The sequence below is a fragment of the Rhinatrema bivittatum genome, chromosome 14, assembly GCF_901001135.1.
Source record: "Rhinatrema bivittatum chromosome 14, aRhiBiv1.1, whole genome shotgun sequence".
In the NCBI taxonomy this organism is placed as follows: domain Eukaryota; kingdom Metazoa; phylum Chordata; class Amphibia; order Gymnophiona; family Rhinatrematidae; genus Rhinatrema; species Rhinatrema bivittatum.
In genome coordinates, this window is record NC_042628.1 from 81,310,919 (window position 1) to 81,325,404 (window position 14,486).

The window sequence follows — 14,486 nt, forward strand, 5'->3', positions numbered from 1 at the left end:
GTCCCATAGTGTGGCTAGGGATGACTCGGGTGTGCCAAAGAAGGATCCCATATTGGTCATCCTACACAAGGTGTCATGTTCTTTCCCCTCTTGACCTTGATTGGAGCATCAAGTTAACTTCAAAGAGGGGCACGCTTTAGTGGGGTTGTACCCCTTGGATTGAAGACAAGGGAACATTTGCGATTCCCGAAGGTAAGTTCTGCTATCAAGTGAACCACCATCCTGGTGTAAGGAAGAGCAGTTCTAAACGATGCTCAGTATAGGTGGATTGAGGCTATCCTTATGCAGGCCGTTGAGGCCATGGCAATGAATTTACAGATTGCGTCTTGTAGCTTGGACTAGTTTGCGTCTCTCTCTCAAGAGCAAGGTCCAATGGCAAATTGGTATAGAACGGGGGCCACATTCTTGGTGCAGACGGCCGCTAGAGAGATAGCTAGATGCCAGACGTGGCAACGAAATTGGTTGGAGGCACAGCTTGCAAGTCCAATCTCACAAGGTTACCCTTTCAGGGTTCTCTTTTATTTGGGTCCTTACAGAGGATCCTCTGCTCACAGGTTTCATCCCTTCAGAAGATCTGTCCTTTCAGCCTAGAAAGCCTCATAAGGATGCAGAATCTGGAACCAGACCTACTCTATCTTCACAGTGAAGGTGCAGGGACTCCCCTATGGAAGTGGGTCCAGATTATGATGAACCAGTAGGTCCTAGAGGCGATAAAGGGTGGGTATGCTCTGGAATTCCTCTGGATGCCTTTATGGTCTCTCCATGCAGTTCTCTGCAGAAGAGAGTGGTGGTGGAGGCTACCTTCAGGAGGCTGTAGGTCTTGTAGGCTGCTATTCTCTTAGTCTGTCGTTCCCAAGAAGGAAGAGGCAACCTGGAACTTAAGGAAGTTAATCTTCTTTGACTTTTGACTCATTTCTGGATGGCAACTCTGTTTTGTAATACTGGAAATCCAAACAAGGGAATTTCTTATGTCTTAGATCTGACAGATGAATCAACAAAACATCATCCTTAACAGCTGATAAGTGTTTGTGCACAAATTTCTAATTTAATTTTTTAATTTTAAATATTTTTATATATATTTTGTAATTGTTAGTGAGCGGAAACCTCATAAATTTTTTAGAGCTTTCTCCGTTGTTAGATCTGACAGAGGCATATCTACACATTCGCCAGGAACGTCAGCATTTTCTGAGCCTTGACGTTCTGGGCCGTCATTATCATGTTCAGGCTCTGCCCTTTAGGCTGGCGATAACTCCTGGGACCTTCTCCAAGGTCTTGGTGGTAGTAGCAGCAACTCTGCGCAAAGAAGGTATCCTGGTATATTAGTTTCTGGACAACTTGCAGCCGTCTCAGATGCTGGAGTATTTCGATGTGCAATTGACACAGAGCTGGGCGGAGTATTTCTGCTGAATAGTCGTATTCAGAAGTTAATCGCTCGAGTTCAGGCCCTGAGGAGGACTATTAGTCTGATAGTGCAGTCTTATCTTCAGGTCCTGGGGTCAGTGGCGGCCACTTTGGACATCATCCCCTATGCGAGAGGGCTCCTGTGTCTCCTTCAACACAAGTTGCTTTCCGGGTGGCATCTGCAGTCACAGGAGTGCATGGTGTGATTTTACTTGCTTCTGGCAATGAGTGTTCACTTACACTGGTGGCTACAGGCAGATCATCTCAGGATGTTTGTCTTTCTGTGCCTCACTGAGTGTTGGTTTTCTTCTCTGTGCTTGTCTCTATCTGGGTTTGGGTATCTTTGCCCCTCTGCTTCTGTCTTGGTGTGGGGTGTCTGTTTCACTCTGTGTCTGTGTTTATATTTATTAAGCATTTGTTAGTCGCCAGTACCGAAGCCTGAGGGGTGTCTGTGTGTGTGTGTGTGAGGTGTGTGTGTCTGTGTCTGTGTGTGTGAGGTGTGTGTGTCTGTGTCTGTGTGTGTGTGAGGTGTGTGTGTCTGTGTGTGTGTGAGGTGTGTGTGTGTCTGTGTGTGTCTGTCTGTCTGTGAGGTGTGTGTGTCTGTATCTGTGTGTCTGTCTGTCTGTGAGGTGTCTGTGCGTGTGTGTCTGTGCGTCTGTGTGTCTGTGCATCTGTGTGTGTGTCTGTGTGTGTCTGTCTGTCTGTGAGGTGTGTGTGAGTGTATGTGTGTGTCTGTCTGTGCGTCTGTGAGCTGTCTGTGTGTGTGAAGTATCTGTTTCTCTCTGTGCCTGTCTGCCTCTCCGTGCCCACGTATGTGTGTTTGTGAGCTTACTCCTTTCAGCAACTTGAAAGAAAACAGATGTGTGGCAGATTGGCAGGATGGATGCCTGGGGAATCCCCTTCACATACATTGGGGTTCTAACCAATTGCATGAATGGAAGGTGTGGGAACCTCTGCTCAAACATTTACTCACCCCTGCTCTACAAGTCCAGTAGCATCGAAGCAGGAGCAGGTCTGCATGAAGTTAACACTTCTGAAAACTTAGTACCAGAGACAGTTACCTATGCCTAAATCCAGGCCTGTCTGTCTGTCCTTTTTCCTTGGCCAATTTGCCAAGGAAACGTACGTGCCCACTTTCCCTTTGAGAACTGATAAGAACTTAAGAAATTGCCATGCTGGGTCAGACCAAGGGTCCATCAAGCCCAGCATCCTGTTTCCAAAAGAGACCAAACCAGGCCACAAGAACCTGGCAATTACCCAAACACTAAGAAGATCCCATGCTACTGATGCAATTAATAGCAGTGGCTATTCCCTAAGTATAATTGATTAATAGCCATTAATGGACTTCTCCTCCAAGAACTTATCCAAACCTTTTTTGAACCCAGCTACACTAACTGCACTAACCACATCCTCTGGCAACAAATTCCAGAGCTTTATTGTGCGTTGAGTGAAAAAGAACTTTCTCCGATTTGTTTTAAATGTGCCACATGCTAACTTCATGGAGTGCCCCCTAATCCTTCTATTATTCGAAAGTGTAAATAACCGATTCACATACACCTGCTCTAGACCTCTCATGATTTTAAAGACCTCTATCATATCCCCCTCAGTCGTCTCTTCTCCAAGCTGAACAGCCCTAACCTCTTCAGCCTTTCCTCATAGGGGAGCTGTTCCATCCCCTTTATCATTTTGGTTGCCCTTCTCCATCGCAACTATATCTTTTTTGAGATGCGGCGACCAGAATTGTACACAGTATTCAAGGTGCGGTCTCACCATGGAGCGATACAGAGGCATTATGACATTTTCCGTTTTATTCACCATTCCCTTCCTAATAATTCCTAACATTCTGTTCGCCTTTTTGACTGCTGCAGCACACTGAGCCGATGATTTTAAAGTATTATCCACTATGATGCCTAGATCTTTTTCCTGGGTGGTAGCTCCTAATATGGAACCTAACATCGTGTAACTATAGCAAGGGTTATTTTTCCCTATGTGCAACACCTTGCACTTGTCCACATTAAATTTCATCTGTCATTTGGATGCCCAATCTTCCAGTCTCGCTAGGTCCTCCTGCAATTTATCACAATCCGCTTGCGATTTAACTACTCTGAACAATTTTGTATCATCTGCAAATTTGATTACCTCACTTGTTGTATTCTTTTCCAGGTCTATAAATATATTGAAAAGCACCAGTCCAAGTACAGATCCCTGAGGCACTCCACTGTTTACCCTTTTCCTCTGAGAAAATTGTCCATTTAATCCTACTCTGTTTCCTGTCTTTTAGCCAGTTTGTAATCCACGAAAGGACACCAATACCTATCCCATGACTTTTTACTTTTCTTAGAAGCCTCTCATAAGAGACTTTGTCAAACGCCTTCTGAAAATCCAAATACACTACATCTACCAGTTCACCTTTATCCACATATTTATTAACCGCTTGAAAAAAATGAAGCAGATTTGCGAGGCAAGACTTCCCTTGGGTAAATCCATGTTGACTGTGTTCCACTAAACCATGTCTTTCTATATGTTCTGTGATTTTGATTTTTAGAATAGTTTTCCACTATTTTTCCTGGCACTGAAAACAGGCTCACTGGTCTATAGTTTTCCTGGATCACCCCTGGAGCCTTTTTTAAATATTGGGGTTATATTGGCCACCCTCCAGTCTTCAGGTACAATGGATGATTTTAATGATAGGTTACAAATTTTAACTAATAGATCAGAAATTTCATTTTTGAGTTCCTTCAGTACCCTAGGATGCATACCATCCGGTCCAGGTGATTTGCTGTTCTTTAGTTTGTCAATCTGGTCTACTACATCTTCCAGGTTCACAGTGATTTCGTTCAGTTCGTCTGACTCATCACCCTTGAAAACTATCTTCGAAACGTGTATCTCCCCAACATCCTCATTAGTAAACACGGAAGCAAAGAATTAATTTAGTCTTTCTGCAATGGCCTTATCTTCCCTAAGAGCCCATTTACCCCCTCGGTCATCTAATGGTCCAACCAACTCCCTCACAGAGTTTTTGCTTTGGATATATTTTTAAAAAGTTTTTATTATGAGTTTTTGTTTCTATGGCCAACTTCATTTCAAATTCTCTCTTCGCCTGCCTTATCAATGTTTTACACTTAACTTGACAATGCTTATGTTTTATCCTATTTTCTTCAGATGGATCCTTCTTCCAATTTTTTAGGATTTTATTTTTTACTAAAATAGCCTCCTTCACCTCACCTTTTAACCATGACGGTAATCGTTTTGCCTTCCTTCCACCTTTCTTAATGTGTGGAATACATATGGACTGCACGTCTAAGATTGTATTTTTATTTTATTTATTTATTTATTTATTTAATTTATTTATTTTATTTAAAATTTTTATATACCGGCATTCATGTTGCAAACACATCATGCCGGTTTACATATAACAGGGGTGTACAGTGAACAATTCAATAACCTATTTGTGTAGAAGGAAGCAGTTACAAATAACAAGGTAATAGAACTGGGAGGAGAGAAGAAAAGGGAGAGAATAACATTAGGTATAGGTATTTACATTAGTAATAACATTTTTACATGTGGAAGTGGTAGAATCTGGCTGAATAGAATTAATCGGTGTCCGGGAAAGCTTTTTTAAACAGCCAGGTCTTAAGTCTCTTCCTGAAGGTTGGGAGGCTGGGCTCCTGTCTAAGGTCCGGTGGGATGGAGTTCCATAGAAGGGGGCCGGCTGTTGAAAAGGCCCGATCTCTCAAGGTAATGTGTTTGGTAGTTTTGGCTGGGGGCACTTGAAGAGATCCTCTGAGTGTGTCTCTTGTTGGTCTGGAGGAGTTATAAATTTGGAATGGGACTTGTAAGTCGAGTGGGGTGTGTTGATGGATGGTTTTGTATATTATGGAAAGAGATTTGTAGAGGATTCTAAAGTGAACAGGCAACCAGTGGAGATCTTTTAGGATTGGAGATATATGGTCCCTCCTCCTGGAGTTTGTCAGTAATCTTGCCGCAGCGTTTTGTAACATCTGGAGGGGTCTAGTATAGGAGGAAGGTAGGCCCAGAAGGATAGAGTTACAGTAATCGATCTTAGAAAAAATGATAGCTTGTAGAATGGTTCTGAAGTCCTGAGTGTGGAAGAGTGGTCTAATTCTTTTCAGAACTTGGAGTTTGTGGAAACAGTCCTTGGTGGTTCTGTTGATGTAAGCTTTAAGGTTCATCCGGTTATCAATTAATACTCCTAGATCTCTCACCTGTGTAGTAGTTGGGATAGTTGGAGGATTAGAGATGGCATTGTTATCTGGGGAGATGAGAAGCAGTTCTGTTTTAGAGGAGTTTAAAACTAGGTTTAGGTTAGCCAGGAGATGTTTAATTTCGAAGAGACAGTTTTCCCAGTGAACCAATGTTTTTGTGTAAGATTCTTTAATGGGTATCATGATCTGGATGTCGTCGGCGTAGAGGAAATGTTTGAGGTTAAGGTTGGAGAGGAGTTGGCAGATAGGTAAAAGATAAATGTTAAAGAGTGTAGGTGACAGTGAGGAGCCCTGAAGGACTCCTATGGATGTGTCCATTCATGAAGATTCTTTGTTCTGTATCTTAACCTTGAAGCCTCTGTTGGAGAGAAAAAAGCCTCTGTTGGAGAGAAAAGATTTGTACCATGAGAGAGCGGTGCCTGAGATACCTATAGAAGCCAGAATGGAAGTGAGAATGGAATGATTGACCGTATCAAAGGCGGCTGATAGGTCCAGTAGAATTAAGAGGAAGGATTGGCCTTTGTCAAGGCCCATTAATATGAAGTCAGACATGGAGATGAGGAGGGATTCTGTGTTCAGTGATTTGCGAAATCCGTATTGTGATTGGAATAGGATTTTGTTTTCTTCTATGTATTCGGAGAGTTGAGTATTGACAACTTTTTCTAGAATCTTGGCTATGAATGGGAGATTGGCGATAGGACGGAAGTTGTTGGGGTCTTTAGGATCCAAGTTGGGTTTCTTGAGTAGAGGTTTGATGGAGGCCAATTTGAGGTCGTCAGGATATAGTCCTTGGGAGAGTGAGCAGTTTATGATGTCCGACAATGTTTTAGCGATGGAGTCAGGGATGGCCAGGAGCAGTTTGGTGGGGATAGTATCCAAAGGATGGGAGGAAGGTTTCATTCTTCTTATAAGAGTTTGTATCTCTAAGATAGAGATGGGTTCAAGTGTTTCCAGACCATTGTTGTTGAGGGATGATTGTTGAAGAGACTGGTAAAGAGCAGGGTCGGTGGGATTAGAAGGCAGATGAGTTAGAAGGCTGTTGACTTTGTTGTGAAAATGAAGAGCAAGTTCTTCAGCTTTGGGTTGTGCTAGGTCGTTGGGAATCTCCTGTGGGATGATTTGGGTGAGATTGGAGACATAGGCGAAGAGGGCTTTTGCGTCGAAGATTAAGTGGTGAATCTTGGATGCATAGTAGTCCCTTTTGGATTTAGAGGTAGTTGACTTGTATTGATGGAGGGTGGCTTTGTAGATGGATCGTGTATTGGTGCTTGGGGATTTGCGCCAGTCGCTCTCTTTCTGTCTTAGATTTTGTTTTAGCTTTCTTAGTTCTTCCGTGAATCATGGTTGTCTTTTGGAGGCGTTTGGGAGTGATTTTTTGGTTGCTAGCGGACATAGCTTGTCGGCTATGGAATCTGTGATGGCTTTCCAAGAGCGGAGAGCTGTGTTCGGGTTTGAGAGATCAATGGATGGAAGTTGAGAGGCTTTAAACAAGTCTATGCCTGTTGTACACTTTTAACCTTTGCAGCTGCACCTTTCAGTTTTTTTCTAACTATTTTCCTCATTTTATCAAAGTTTCCCTTTTGAAAGTTTAGTGTTAGAGCTGTAGATTTACTAATTGTCCCCCTTCCAGTTATTAGTTTAAATTTGATTATGTTATGATCACTGTTGCCAAGTGGCCCCACCACCGTTACCTCTCTCACCAAATCCTGTGTTCCACTAAGAATTAAATCTAAAATAGCTCCCTCTCTTGTTGATTCCTGAACCAATTGATCCATGAAGCAATCATTTATTACATCCAGGAACTTTGTCTCTAGCAAGTCCTGATGTTACATTTACCCAGTCAATATTGGGGTAATTGAAATCTCCCATTATTATTGCACTGCCAAATTGGTTAGCTTCCCTGATTTCTCTTAGCATTTAATCATCTGTCTGACCATTTTGTCCAGGTGGATGGTAGTATACTCCTATCACTATACTCTTACCCAACACACATGGGATTTCTACCCATATAGATTCTACTGAGCATTTAATCTCTTGTATGATCTTTATCCTGTTGGACTGTATACCCTCCCAGACATAAAGTGCCACATCTCCACCAAGTTGATCCTCCCTATCATTGTGATATAATTTGTACCCTGATATAGCACTGTCCCATTGGTTATCCTCCTTCCACCAAGTCCCTATAATGCCAATTATGTCGGTCTCATCATTTGCTGCTATACCCTCTAACTCTCCCATGTTACGTCTTAGACTTCTGGCATTGGCATACAGACATTTCAAAGTGTGGTTTTTGCTTGTTTTAACAGCCTGCTTTTCAGTTGTTTGGGATCATTCGGAAATCATTAGCTTTAGTGATTTTTTTACATATAGGCACATGGACTATGTTTGCTTTTAATGGAACCTCTCTGTTGGGATGCCCTAACTCTCCTGTTTCATTAGTATCCTTCAAGGATACATTGCTCCGAACCATGCACTGCTGAGTGACTGTCTGCTTTCCCCCTTGTTCTAGTTTAAAAGCTGCTTTATCCCCTAAGCAGCAGTCTGGTTCCACCCTGGTTAAAGTGGAGCTCGTCGTTTCAGAAATGTCTCCCCCTTCCCCAAAAGGTTCCCCATTTCCTTAGAAAACTGAATCCTCTTCCCTGCACCATCGTCTCATCCATGGTTTGAGACTCCGAAGTTCTGCCTGCGTCTGGGGACCTGCACGTGATGCAAAATCCATGGGGAGAAGGCCTAAGAAACTTTGCATCTGCCCAAGGAGGGTAATTTCCTAACAGCCCCAGTAGGGCTGAGGGAGTTTGTACATGTGAACTTCAGCCCTGGTTTTTATAGTGGATTTACATGCAAAGCCGGGTTTAAGATTAGGAGGAGTGCGTGCACATAGCCAGAATAAATGTGCACACAAACATTTACACTCAGACCTTGGAGAATGCAGGATATCCTCTATGTTGTATGTTGTAAAAGTTTGTGCAAGATCCTTTCCATGTCTCCAACCCCAGCATAATTTTCAACAATCCATTGTACACGTGCAAAATCTTTTGAAAATTCCCCCTAAATGTGCCTGGGGTCTTGCTCCTTTTCCCACTCCATGGCGTTTCCTGAACACGTTGCCTCACGTTAAGGCCATGCTCGCCCCTCATTCCTTCCTACGCAAGGAAAACCGTGTGCTCGTGCTTTCTGTGAGCTGCCCTGGACAAGGATAGGATGTGAACCTGATTTAAATAAATGACTTCCTGCAGCAGCACCTGGTTACTGATTTCTTTCACGACTAAATCCCCCCTCCCTCACACGTGTACCCTTTGCTACCCTGCCATCCCTTTCAGAAGTGAGAGAGCAGGAAGCTGCTTCTCTTCTGTCCTTCCCGGCAGTCCTCACTTCATGGGTCAGGTTTTGAATTTCTCACTTTCCACTGACTTCAGGCAGGCAGTGGTTACCCCCTCACTGGACTCTGCCTTCCCTCCAAGCTGCTCTGAGTCTGCTCCTCTCATGGCCAGGGCCAGTCTCCCCCTCCTCGGCCTGTCTCTTAATCCCCATCTGATCCATACATTCTCTTCACTTCCTTCCTTCTTGCTTCTCCTCATCTCCTTTTCTCCTGAAGATCACTCGCTTGGAGTCCGCAGAAAGAAATACATGTTAAAGCCTCCCAGGGGCCCGGTGCTGCTCCAGATGGTACTTTCTGGCCTGCGGGCAGGGATTGCACACAATTTGCTGCTCTTTCTCCTCTTTCCCCCATAGTCACAATTTTTCCTGCTCATTCGTTTCTTGTTTTCAGCTTTGGGAAACCTTTGCATTTTGCCTTTGCCTCTCCATCCATGGCTCTGTTTCTTTCTGCCCTTAAAGAGTTAAGGAGAACCTGACTCTTGGCCATGTAAGAGACACCATGAGCGCCCTCCTCCCTCCTGCCCTGTAACCAGAGCTGCCTGCACCCCAAGCCCGGCTCAGATCCCATTCTGGACGGCAGCTTTCCCCTGCCCCTTCCCTTCCTGCGCTGGGATCTCCCCTCCATCTGCCTAGCCCCCTTCTTTGTCCTCAGTTTGCTTTCTGTAGCGGGACCTGTGGGGTTTAGGGACTTTTACTCCCCTGTTCAGATGAAGGGCAGCAGGGAGCGACCGCAGGGCACTGAGGATTTGGATTCTCGTTGGCAGATGCTGAGCCCGACCTATAAACAGAGAAACGAAGATTTCCGGAAAATCTTCAAGAAGCTGCCGGATACTGAGAGGCTGATAGTGGGTGAGTGGAGCTGTCTGTGTGTCTGGGCCATGCCTCCCCCTCCATCTCTCCCTCCTCACACACAGCTGTGCCACTCCTCTTCCCAGCTCACCTTTGCCCCCATTCTTTCTGCTTTCAGATTATTCCTGTGCTCTGCAACGGGACATCCTCCTCCAGGGTCGCCTCTACCTCTCTGAAAACTGGATCTGTTTCTACAGCAACATCTTCCGCTGGGAGACCACAGTAAGTCTCGCTGGTACCTGTATCCTCCCCAGATCACGCATGCACTGGGTCTCCGCTGGCTCAGCACCTGCATCAGCGGGAAGCCTCCATCAGGCTCTCCTCAGTCTGCCATCTTGCATAATCTCTTGCCTTCTGCAAAGATGATGGTCATCTGGGAAGCACGAAGCAGAGCCTCTGTCCTCACTGTTGTGCTCTTCACAGATCTCCATACAGCTGAAGGATATCAGATGCATCAAGAAGGAGAAAACTGCAAAGCTAATTCCCAATGCCATTCAAGTGTGCACCGATAGTGACAAGGTGAGACGTGGGAGGAGATTCACAGATCTCCAGTGCTATCAAGTCTGTACTGTTAATGACCAGATGAGGTAACAGTAATGGATTCCCAATGCTAGCCAGATGTGCTCTGATAGTGAGGAGTGGGGACATTCATGGATCTCCATTATCCAAGAATGCGCTGATAGGGACCAGGTGAGGATGGAGAGAGTCAGGGATCTCCAGTGTTATCCAGATGTGCACTGATAGTGACCAGATGAGGAGAATCATAAATCCTCCAGTGTTATCCAGATGTGCACTGATAGTGACCAGATGAGGAGGGGGTGGGGAGAATCATAAATCCTCCAGTGTTATCCAGATGTGCACTGATAGTGACCAGATGAGGAGGGGGTGGGGGAGAATCATAAACCCTCCAGTGTTATCCAGATGTGCACTGATAGTGACCAGATGAGGAGGGGGTGGGGAGAATCATAAACTCTCCAGGGTTATCCAGATGTGCACTAATAGTGACCAGATGAGGAGGGGGTGGGGAGAATCATAAACTCTCCAGGGTTATCCAGATGTGCACTGATAGTGACCAGATGAGGAGGGGGTGGGGAGAATCATAAACTCTCCAGGGTTATCCAGATGTGCACTGATAGTGACCAGATGAGGAGGGGGTGGGGAGAATCATAAACCCTCCAGTGTTATCCAGATGTGCACTGATAGTGACCAGATGAGGAGGGGGTGGGGAGAATCATAAACTCTCCAGGGTTATCCAGATGTGCACTGATAGTGACCAGATGAGGAGGGGGTGGGGAGAATCATAAATCCTCCAGTGTTATCCAGATGTGCACTGATAGTGACCAGATGGGGAGGGGGTGGGGAGAATCATAAACTCTCCAGTGTTATCCAGATGTGCACTAATAGTGACCAGGTAAGGAACTGGAGGAGGGTCACTGAGAGGCCACTCACCAGTCCAAGCGCTGGAGCTGCAGTGTTACTGTATATTGTATTTCCTGATGTGTTTATATGGCAGGGATATATATTCCTGATGTTGTATTTGATTGTTGCATTGCATTATTAGTGTGGTTTATTTGATTATTGTATCATTTTTGGGTTCTCTTCTTACATTGATTCCCGTGCATGTTCCTGATCAGCTCTTTCTTTCCTTTTATTGTGGTTCCCCTCACTCATGGCAGCATTTTTTCACATCCTTCGGTGCCAGAGATCGTTCCTTCCTTCTGATCTTCCGGCTCTGGCAGAACGCGCTGCTGGATAAGGTGCGTGCACGGGGTTTGGGACGTTTGGTCACAGACTTGCCAGTTGAGTCCAGTGTGCATGCAAAATGATTTCTGACTCTCTTGGCTAACATGACTCCTGCCAAATGTTCCGTGGTGGGGGATGGTGACGGCAATTCCTGCAGCAGGGAATGGTGGAAAACAATGTTTAAATAGCTCATGTTAGTAGTTATTGCTATTTGGTAGATCTCTGCTGAGTTTTATTTAGCAGTCTGTTACAGCAGAGCTTACAGGCCCATACAGTAAAAGTCGCACAGGCCATGCTCCTATGTGCGCGATTCAGTATTCAAATGAGGGCACGCGGTAAAAAGAGGCACTAGGGACACTAGCGAATCCCTAGCGCCTCTTTTTGGACAGGAGCGGCGGCTGTCAGCGAGTTTCACAGCCGATGCTCAATTTTGCCGGCATCGGTTCTCAAACCCATTGACAGCCACGGGTTCGGAAACCGGACGCCGGCAAAATTGAGCCTCCGGTTTTCAAGCCGCGGGCTGATTTTAAATTTTTTATTATTTTTAACTTTTGGGACCTCAGACTTATTATCGCCATGATATTAAGTCGGAGGGTGCACAGAAAATCAGTTTTTACTGCTTTTCTGTGCACTTCCCCGGCGCCAGCAGAAATTAACGTCTACCTTTGGGTAGGCGCTAATTTCTGAAAGTAAAATGTGTGGCTTGGCTGCACATTTTACTTACTGAATCGCGCGGGAATGACTAATAGGGCCATCAACATGCATTTGCATTTGCGGGCGCTATTAAATTAAATTTCTATTAAATTCTCTAGCTTCTTCTTCTTCCCTCAGTTTGAATAACCTGTTTTATTGTAACTTCATGGTTTCTTTTCACTTGTTCCAGGTTCAAGTTCTTTCACACCCCTTGTTAATTGTAAACCAGCATGATGTGATTTTTTTATCATGAATGCCGGTATAGAAAAACACTAAATATAAATAAATAAACAAATAAATAAAATATTAGTTTCAGGGGGGGGGGGGTTGGCTGCGTGTTTTCGACGCGCTATTACCCCTTACTGAGCTAGTGTGTCGAAAATGCGCATCCAAACGCGGGTTAAAGTGCGCTCCGCCAGAGTGCGCACCGTACTGTATCGGCCTGATAGTTTGGTGTAATTTTAAGGTAAATGATCTCACCTGGTGTCCAGCTGAAGATAGTGCAGACAGGATGTGTATACTGCAATTAAAACATTCACATGCATGGACTACATAGAAACATAAAAATGATGGTAGAAAAGGACCAGTGGTCCTCAGAGTCTGCCCAGCAAAGTTATGGTAGTTTCTGCCGCTCTGTATGTCACCCCCATATTTATCAGTTTCCCAGATCGTCAAAGTCAGGGCCCTTGCTGGTTGCTGTTTTAGTCCAGTTCCCCGTAACCTCCTGCTGTTGAAGCAATTACTGGTTGAGTCCAATTCACCGTTTACCTCCCGCCAATGTTGGCGTTGCATCAAGAGTTTCAGGCTAGTATCTACTAGTTTAACTGTGAGGTTCTATTTTACGGTATAGGAGCGGGTCCCTTTTAATGCAGTACTGGGAGGCTGTATTGGTCCATTCTCTGAGGACAAGCAGGATGGTAGTCCTCATACATGGGTGACATTATCAGATGGAGCCTTGACACAGAAAACTTAAGTCAAAGTTTCTAGAACTTTGACTTGGTATACTGAGCATGTCCAGCATTCCTTATACCACGCGTCCACGAGGGGTCCCTCTCCAGACTCTCTTTTTTCATGGAGCTGTAAGCATCACGGTGTGAATGAGCTCACTTTGGCTTTTTGGCCTTGTAGAAAGCTTTTTTCTTTTTTTCTCGCCTTTTTGCGGGTTTTTCTTTGTGGTGTTCTCCACGGGTCCCTCGCATCGCTTCCCCATAGTGTTCCTACTCAGGGTTTTCAATACTTCTGGTAGTGGTGTTTCGGTGCCTGCCAGCCATTGATGCCAGCCGCCATCAATTTTGATTTTGCGTCCCTTTTATTTCATCCTGACATGGCTACGTTCGATTTTCGGTGATGCCCCCAATGCCCAAGGATCATGTCCATTGTGGGACCCCCATGAGATATGTGTCCTCTGCCTGGGGGCATCGCATGACATCTGGGGTTGCCGCTTACGCACACAAATGACCCCAAGGGATGTCATTTTCAGCTCAACAAGATGGAGCATCTCTTCAGGCTGAAAAAGACTGAGCCTTCGAAATTGGCATCCATGGACCTCGGAGCCACACTGATGGACACCGCGCCATCGACATCAGCAGGGCTGTTTTTTCCATCGGTGCCGTCGTCTGTTCCTCGTCATTGGCCTCGGTACCCGGGAAGGACCGGGCTGAGCAGCGAAGAAAGCCGAAGAAGCATTGGCACCATCTCGTCAATGCACTGTGTCGGGCACAGGGATGCACCAGCTCATGCCGCGATGCCCCTGAAGCGACCTCACGGCGAGGAGCGCCAGTTCTCCATTGGTGCCAAGGGTCTGCGATGGTCTTCACCGGTTCTGATGCTAGTCACTGATCCGCCTCACAGGTCTGAAAAGGATCTGGCCACCCCTCCTTCCTCCTAGTCTGTATTGCCATCAGCAACATTTGAGGAGGAGCTGGAGTGGCAACTCCAATTGGCGGTGGAACGGGTGCTGCAGGTCATTGGTCCTGTGGCACCGATGGAGTCAGTACCATCCATCCTGGAACTGCTCCTGGAGAAGCTCAATGCGCACATCAATGCATTACTGACCCAGCTGGTGTCGGTTCCCGGGGCACTGATGCCTCTCCTTACCAAATACGGTGGTCGTTGCTGATTCCTCTGAGGAAGAAGCTCCACCTAGGCCAGCAGAGATGCCAGGGCATGTAGCCCCCCCCATCCTGCTTTGCCGGT

At 45.5% G+C, this 14,486-nt stretch overlaps 1 protein-coding gene across 4 annotated transcripts in view; it reads left to right on the top strand.

Annotated features, from left to right (window-relative positions):
- Positions 1–14,486, top strand: part of GRAMD1A (GRAM domain containing 1A) — a 279,381-nt gene that overhangs the window by 166,975 nt on the left and 97,920 nt on the right. For all 4 annotated transcript variants that reach the window (XM_029576479.1, XM_029576480.1, XM_029576481.1 and 1 more), the window contains 4 exons: positions 9,770–9,854; positions 9,973–10,076; positions 10,278–10,373; positions 11,531–11,611. In XM_029576479.1, coding sequence (XP_029432339.1) covers positions 9,770–9,854; positions 9,973–10,076; positions 10,278–10,373; positions 11,531–11,611 — 366 coding nt within the window. The remainder of the gene's footprint in view (positions 1–9,769; positions 9,855–9,972; positions 10,077–10,277; positions 10,374–11,530; positions 11,612–14,486) is intronic.